We start from the raw sequence: 8706 nt of genomic DNA, 5'->3' as shown, positions 1-8706 counted from the left end.
CACGTAAACATTCGCTACGTTATCATTCCAGAGAGCAGATTGCAGCAGAGGGATGGCAGGTCCCAGAGGGGCCGAGAATTTACACACTCAGAAAAAGAGAGAGAGAGAGAGAGAGAGAGAGAGAGAGAGAGAGAGAGAGAGAGAGAGAGAGAGATGAGGAGAAACGAGGGAACATCCTCTCCCGCAGTCCACCATCTGCATCTGATCAGCACGACATCTTCCTCTAAATCGCAGCTAAAAAAAAAACCTATTATGTCTCTCCATTTTTCTTTTTCCTTTTCCTCTCCTTCCTTCCCTCCCTCCCTCGCTCGCTCACTTGATCGCTGCCATCCTCTCTCTGCCCCTCTATCTCCCTCACTCCCTCCCTCCCTCAGGCCCTCTCTTCCAATTCTTCTCTCTTATCCGTTTACTGTCCCTCCCTGCCCCTCTCATTCTTTCTTTCGTTCATTCGCTCGCTGGTTGGGTATTTCACTCATTCGTTCGTTGGTTTCGTTCAAGCCGAGCCAGGCCAGACCAGGCCGGCACATTGTTGCACACGGATGAATGAATGGGACCATTGTTTAGCCATGACGCTTGGCAATGGAAAGTTATTCCAGCGAGTCGTTGCTGCGGGGGGAAAAAAGAGAGAACGAAAAAGAGAGAGAAGAGAGAGATAGAGAGAGAGAAAGAAGAGAGAGAGAAAAGAGAGGGAGATATAAGAGAAAGAGGAAGGAGAGAGAGGAGAGGGAGAAACCCACAATGAATGATGGATGGATAGAAGGATGGATAAACAGATAGATAGATGAATGTATGGCAGAGGTATGACTGCGGCCATGAGGATGGCAAGAGAATCGTGGCGTATATGAGAGAGAGAGAGAGAGAAGAGAGAGAGAGAGAGAGAGAGAGAGAGAGAGAGAGAGAGAGAGAGAGAGAGAGAATGAAGATGAGCGGTAAACAAAGGGAGCAAAAGGACAGATAAGAGATTTGGAGAAGTGGGAAGGGCAGAGGATGAAGGGATGATGATGATGGAGAAGGGGAAGGGCAAGAAGAGTGATGATTGGCAGAGCGAGTGTTGCCAGATTGGGTGGTTACCCGCCCAATTGGGCTACTTGGGATGGCCGTCTGCGGGTAAAATCTTGACTTGACTTGATATTGGGAAAAATTGGCCATTTGGCGGTTTTATTTGCAGTTTTGGGCCCATAGAAATCAATGCAATTTGTTGAAATTGGGCGGAATGTTTGAGAACCTTTTGGGCGGGATTTGATCAGACACATCTGTCAACACTAGACAGAGAGAATGAGAAGGAGACAAAATTGACAGACTGAGAGGAGTGAAGCAAGCCAGTGGCAGCGGAGGGAAATGTGGAAGAGAAAGTCAAAATGAGGAAGGGAGGAGGGTAAAAGAAGGAGGGAGAGAGGAAGAGAAGGAGGGAGAGAGAGAGAGAGAGTAAGTAAGAGACACCCACACACAAGGAGCGTTCAGACTGACAGAACCATGCCAGTGCCCGCAGTTCCCGCACATAAATCTCAACACTGCAATTCTGAGTGCTCGGGAACCGGAAAGTTGGTTTGCAATGCACACCAGGAAAAAAAACAATTTTTTTTCTCTGCAAACCGTGATAACATGGACGTCAGCAGGTTCATCCAGATAACACATGATGACATACGGAAAAGTTCAGAGCCTAGTATGAACGTGGGAGATTCGCAGGTAACCACTTCAGTTCCAAGCCTAACTGGTGCTGGAATGGACACCGGCGCCATTGTGGTCGGCATGAAAACCGTAATAGAGACAGCACAGGTGCAGGGCCAGAGAAAGCAGCCAATACAGGGGAAGGTAGAATGCCAATGAAAGTCAGTGACTGTGCGTTTGTGTGTGAACGATGGCAGAAACCTTGGGAGGCCCGCAAGAGAGTGAGTGTGTGAGGGGGGGGGCAAAAACTGTGATCAATACTGGCAAATGGAGAGTGAACCCCGAGGAATAGAGAAATAAAAAGAGAGATCGGGGGGGGGGGACGAAAAAAGATGGATAACTGCACATGATTAGGACCCACATGTGCGTCTGTGTGTGTGTGTGTGTGTGTGTGAGAGAAAGAGAAACAGACACTATTTCCCAATGTCAAGTGTATGAGCCTTGGAAGTGCGTAAGCCTAATTAGTCACGCCCAGTGATTGGATACTTTGGTGAGTTCACCAACGTGTATCCAATCACTAGGCGTGATAACAAAAGCTGATTCACTTTGAAGGACGCACACTAGACATTGGGAAACGGCCAGAGACACAGAGAGGAGTGAGTGTGAGCGTGATGTAAGATAGAGAAGGCAAGGGAGAGCAAGTAATAAACATGCCCAAAGTAACAGGCATGCCTAAAGTAACAGGCATGCCCAAATTCCCGAGCTTCTTCCCACACAAGCACAAGGTCAGAGATCATATGGCCAGGCCGCACCCTCTTAGTGACGCAACACCTCCAGCGTTGCTTCTAGTCAGGCCAGGAGCAATACAAATATCGTTTCTGAGCTCCAGATAAATCAGGAACTCCTCCCACGTCAGGAAGCAAACAACCAGTAGCAAACCAAGGGAGGCGGGTCAACCATGCCATTTGGAAAATGTTAATTGTTATGCTCTTGGTCAGACCAAGTCTCCAAGATATTTGAAAGTCGATGATAATCAGGCTAGAGATCAGACTGCCTGCATACCGGATGCCAGTACGGCGGTATGGCCGTAGGACATTAGTAAACCTCCCTTCTGAAGCCGGTCGGTCTAGACCTTTAGCTCGGTGGTATCGCACTGTGTCTACCATGCCAGAACTGGAGCACAGACTGGTAGGCCGTGGGTTTGGAGGCCCGATCGGGTGGTTTTTATTTTATTTTTATTTTACCTTTATTTAACCAGGGAAATAAAATCACATTGAGAATAAAATTCTCTTTTACAAACGAGCCCTGGCCAAGGTGGCAGCACACATTACATTTACATTCAAAGACAGGACACAGACAAAACAGAACAGATTAATATGGATGAAGAGATAAAATTACACAATAAGACAGACCTTGGATGGGATGATGGTGGTGGTGGTGGTGGTGCCCAGTCAGTGGACTGTGCAGGATGCACTTGGACTCGATGTCTGCCCAGGGCACTGACTGGGCACCTCCACCACCACCATCACCATCACCATCACCCCATCCAAGGTCTGGAGGTGTGTGCCGAGATCAATGCAACCATTCCAACACCCTCACCATCCCGGTCAGGGGCTTGGCACCAAATCCTGGCCTCTATTGCTGCAGTCCAGAGCTGTAGGGGCTTCCCAATATGCAACCAGGAGGCAGCTACCTCCCACTTGAAAGCGTTTCAACCAGCAAGTCAAACTTCAACTATCCCTATCACTGTGCACTGTCATTGCTGTGTTGACGTCACGATCTCAAAGTTGGGGTACTTTGATATGGCCCCAGCTCGCGGCTTGAACCGCTTCAACAGGCGCTCCAATGCATTTCAGCAAATAGGCAATCAGGAATATCCCATCTCAGGGGATACAGGGACTGCAGATGGAAATTAGCTATATAGCTATAATCTGGCACAAGCCATCTTTTTACTTCTGTAAACAATGTCTATTGTGCATGGTCCCTGCTGAACTAAACTAAATAAACTAAACTAAACGAATCTCCCACCATTGGGGAATGCAGCATAAGTTCAAGCAGATCACATGTGCCCTGCCCCCAATGGCGCACCAAGGAAGCAGTGCGGCGGGATGGTACCATGCTCAGGGTACCACAGTCATGGAGCAGGATAGGGGAGAGAGCATAGGTTAATTACTCCCCCCACCAACCTGACGGGTCGGGAGTCGAACCGGCAACGTTTGGGCTACAAGTCTGACGGCCTAACCGCTTACCCATGACTGCCCTATCAGGGGCCCTGATAACTGAATCTCCTTTACCTCCATTCCACCCACCCCATTTTGGGCTCTCCCCAGGGTTTCCCCCAGCACTTAATTGCTAAGGCAGCCATCTTGACAAGAGGCACCTACCACCTTGACTAGGTCCCCTGAAAAGATAAAGATTTCATGTTGTGAATGTAATTTCTAAAGTTACGTAACCAAAAAGTATACTTTTATCGCCCCATCACCTTAACTAACAAAAATTCTGCGGGAAACACTGGCTCGCCCTCTCCATCCCAGCAACAGCATCAGCAGACACGAGGTGGCACTTGGGCTATTGCAGAAGGATTGCCTCGATTCCCAGTGCCCTCTGCCAGGACGAGGCAGGCAGGTCAATCGAGCGGATTCAATTTGGATACAGATAGCAGCACCCATGATGGTGCCCGCTGGCATGGGTTGAAACCAGTCACGCTCGCACAGCTGCCCGGTGAAGTGTGTTTGTGACTGTGTATGTCTGTGTGTGTGTGTGTGTGTGTGTGTGTGTGTGTGTGTGTGTGTGTGTGTGTGTGTGTGTGTGTGTGTGTGTGTGTGTGTGTGTGTGTGTGTGTAGCTTCTCTTTCTCACACACAGACACAATTGTGCACGCAAATGCACAATCCTGCAGAGTATGCACAGACACACACACACACACACACACACACACACACACACACACAAACCTCTGCACTCCCACACACCAACCGTGCCAAGAGACAGCAAATCCCCTGTTGATGAGGTTAGGGGAGGTAGGCTACCACAAACGGAATGCCTGGGCATCGTATCGCTTCTTTCTCTCTCTCTCTTTGCTGCGCATGGTAGACTAGATAAACCATTAAGACTGTGGCAGGCTGGCAAAGTCACTTCAACCCCGGTTAGATGTCTCTCACACACTCACGCACACACACACTTTCAAGTGAGAGTGTGTCACATAGCATTAGGAGTGGCGAGAGCCAAAATAAGGGCTAAAATGATTAGGGGGGGTCATACTTCTCCCAAATCACAACACACTTTCAGGGCTGATCGAGAGTGCCATCTTGTTTTACCCCAATGCCTGACTGGCAGCATTTAAGAGCAATGAGCTGAATGCACTGCAGACATCATGATGGACTGAACTTGGTTATCCGATATTTGTTTTTGTTGTTTTAATCTGTATGAATGTAGGCGATTGCAGTCCAAAATGTCTCCTGTTTATCAAGGTGGTGGACAGAAATTGTGCCTGTTGAGAAAAAAACGACTTAGTCACCATTTAGCCGAACAAGGTCATCTTTATTAGCCCAATGCCAACCACCAGATACCGTTGGTTCACCTCAGCTTCGCTTCAGTTTCCCAGGCAAATAAGACGAGCCCAAGCACATCCTACTTTGACTGCAATGTCTGGAGCGAAATTCCTTCTGTGTGGAAGTAGCAGGTAAGGCATTTGGGGGAAGGCTGGCAGCCGTGGGAGCGAGAGAGGCTGTCTCGAGCCTCCCGGGTGATTTACACTAAACGCGGAGAAGTAATTGAGTGGCTGGAGAGCTCCTTACACGCATGAGAGCGCGCGAGGGGTCTGAGGTGGCCGACGGAACATCTCATCTCATAACCAAGGGCTACGGCTTTCGGTTGGTTACTAACGTTTGGTTAAGTGGGGAGGGGGAATTCAGACAAATACAACCCTCTCAACGCCACCGCCACCAACATCTCTCACAGACACACACACATCCATCCCCTTGGGCTGCATTCAGTGCGCAGAGAGGGGGCGGCTCGGGAATCTTAACTACCAAGGCATTTACATTACCACCTCACTTTAAAGAGCTACTAGTACGGCCTGGGGGCTCATCTGGGGGCTAGTGAAAACACTTTCATATGAGGTGGAGGGAAAAAGTTTACCCCGTCAAAAACAACGACAGGATTACAGCCGCACACCAAGCTTTGGGGAATTACACGCGTCGCGCATGATTTTAATTATGCCATGTCATACATAATTAAAGGCTGATGTAAACACACACACACACACACACACACACACACACACACACACACACACACACACACACACACACACACACAACCTACTTGTCATATTCTGCGTTGTCCCTGTCACAGCGGGCGTCCTTGTGTTTCTGCCAATCCTTGCCGTGCTTGCAGGTGGTGAGAAGTACCACGTCCTCAGCATTGTGGACATGATATAAGGCATTCCTCGTGTCCGACCCAATTCCGGTGAGATAGCGCTTCCCCTTGAACACTAACATGTACTTCCTAAAAGGTGGAATGGTGTTGTATTTCAGGTAGCCCCGGTCCCCACCGGTCCTCGGGTGTTCCTTGGAGAAGAGCGGGATGGACACGTCGAAGTTGGGTCTGAAGTTTTCAGTGCTAATGCTCGCCTTGGCCAACATGGCCTGGCCGATGTCAAAACCCAGGTCTTCCGTGTAGTCCGGCCACGTCCCAGAGTACAAGTTAAATATAAGGTGATTCCTACCATTGTTCCAAAGCGGCAGGCTCTGGACCTTGGTTTTCAGATTGTGCACATACTGCGGCGAAAGCTGGTCGCGGTCGAGCGTATCCAAGCTCAACACGAACAGACAGGCTTGGCCAGGGTCCGAGGTATAAAACCTGGAGCTCTCGATAGCGGACAAAATGTTCTGATAACTTTCGGAGATTTTCTCTCCCTTCTGTTGTGGGTACACGTAAACTTTGAATCCGTTTCTTTGACACTGGGAGAAATCAAAGCAAGATTCCATGCGACACCGCTTGCCCTTGTAAACGCTGGAATTAACGTCCCTTTTCTGTCTGGGTGATATGTGGAGGTTGTACTCCTCAGTGTCTGTCTGATCCCAGGAATTGAATGGTTGTAAAGGGTCCGAGAAGTGTGGCCATGGCTGGTCCGACCGAAATCCATTGCGGCTGCGATCATGCCGGCTTCTGCTCGCCGCTGGCACTTGAACACCCCCAAAGTAGAGCAGCAGAAGACATAGGCCAGCCGACAGCAGGATTAGATATCGTTTTTTGGCCTGCATGTGTCCTGACTGCTGGGTAGAGATGTTGACAAATAAATTTGAAGTAGCCCGAAGTTTGGCTCTCACAACCTCCAGCAACCCCGCTCCGCCATCTTCCAGCCTGCAAGGATTTCCAACTCGCCTCCTCTTCCCTCTTCTTCGGATTCCGTTCCCGTATCAAGTAATTGATCCAGAGCATGTGGGCGATTTTATTAGTGTTTCCTCGCCCCCCCTCTTCTATCTGTCTGTAACATTTTGCGACGCAGTGACTTTGAGATATCTCCGCGTAAAAAAACAAACAAACCAGGTAGGGTAGCTTACTCGCCGCCTCGCTCTCCCCTCTCCAATATTTTGCGCCCGTTTCGCAGGTCAGCTATCCTGAAAGGGACAGACCAGACTTCCGACCAAAGACTTGCTGCCGCTATCTATTCACTTTACCTTGGGAGAAATCCATTGAAGAATCCAAATATCCTGATATAAAGTCGAAGTAACGCCGAACGGAACGGGGCTGTTAAAGGTTCCGAGTGGTCGCATTAAAATCCAGATCTCCAGCGAGAGATCCGGCCGGTTTGTGTGGTTTTCCTGGACTGTGCTCACTCCATTGACCCCGACTTATGCATTCGGCGAGGGGAGAATCGCAGCGAAGCTTCTTATATGGAAAACTGAAGCCGCACGAATCCCTGCATTGCTCTTAGTTCCATTCTCTCGGCAGACCCTCACACACGTAAGTATAAGATCCTCTCATCTGCTATAGAGATCTTCGGTACAATCCCAGAATCAACAGATGCAATAAACAGGGCTAATTCTCACACTTGGCAAGCACTTCGAGAATCATACGATTCCGATCCCATGGTCGCCAACCGTGCTCAATATCCAAATGCTCAATTGTTCCGAGTGTTACTCTGTTACATTCCAATCCCGACACGACGGCAGTTTACGTGACAGCCCATCATGGTGCTTCAGACCGTCTCATTGGCTCACTGCGAAGACCGGAAAAGGCGGTGCTTCCGTTGCACCCATTCATGACCGAAGCAAGTGGCTCCGAAAATCCTCTGAAGTTTATTTAAGCAGAGCTGAGATTCATAACGCGCTGACAAAACAAACTCCCTGCCCTTGCAGCTTGCCTAATTTATGAAACGAGGATAGTGTTTCACAACCAAATCTGTGCAAGTTATTTTTTCTCCTGGAACATATTGTTTGTGTCAACATTATTAAGTTCATCCCATGTGAACTGATATGCTCACATCAAACAAAGGCTCTTGCGCCACCAACCACCCTCTTACTAGAAAAAAATAATAATAATGATACAAATGTAATTAATGACTGAGTGTGCAATGTGAATGCAATTAAATATTCTCTCCCTTTGATTAAAATCACAGAGGAAAATTACAAACTCGTTCTAAAGCTATGGTGAAGTAAGCCAAAACAACAATTCACAACCCTCAATGCCCACCCGACCCGGTGCCATGTCGGATAAGATGCCTGACCACCTTTTTGGAGCCCCCGCCTTCATTACTTAGACTGAGGAGGTCAAGCTCATTTTTATCAACTAATTACTCAGAGGAAAGGGTTGAGAGGCAGGGCATGGGGCGGGCGTCAGGCACGATGGGATGGGAAGGGGCAGGGGGGGGCTGACTGAAAGGGGCCAGGAGCCTGGTGGTGGGCAAGTCGACAACAAGGGGGGCGAGTTCGAGGACTGGACAAGCCAAAGTCAAGGAGGCTGCCCCCCCCCCCCCCCTCTCTGTCAGACATCCGACATTTGACACAGGACGGCAACCTCCCATGGAGCTGAGCTGAGCCAAGCGGAGTGGAGGGGGGGAGACGAGAGATCAGTGGCCCCCTCCCCTGGTGGA

The 8706-nt window shown here is 49.2% G+C and overlaps 1 protein-coding gene across 1 annotated transcript; it reads right to left on the bottom strand.

The window, feature by feature from the left end:
• Positions 1-379: 379 nt before the first annotated feature.
• Positions 380-7790, bottom strand: LOC134444145 (exostosin-1b-like). Its single transcript, XM_063193581.1, has one exon. The coding sequence runs from the start codon at positions 6872-6874 to the stop codon at positions 5930-5932; it is 945 nt and encodes a 314-aa protein (XP_063049651.1). The 5' UTR covers positions 6875-7790; the 3' UTR covers positions 380-5929.
• Between the last annotated feature and the right edge of the window lie 916 nt (positions 7791-8706).

The sequence above is a fragment of the Engraulis encrasicolus genome, unplaced genomic scaffold (assembly GCF_034702125.1).
Source record: "Engraulis encrasicolus isolate BLACKSEA-1 unplaced genomic scaffold, IST_EnEncr_1.0 scaffold_472_np1212, whole genome shotgun sequence".
Lineage (NCBI taxonomy): Eukaryota > Metazoa > Chordata > Actinopteri > Clupeiformes > Engraulidae > Engraulis > Engraulis encrasicolus.
The sequence above is the reverse complement of the archived record's forward strand: the minus strand, read 5'-3'. Positions and strand labels throughout refer to the sequence as shown.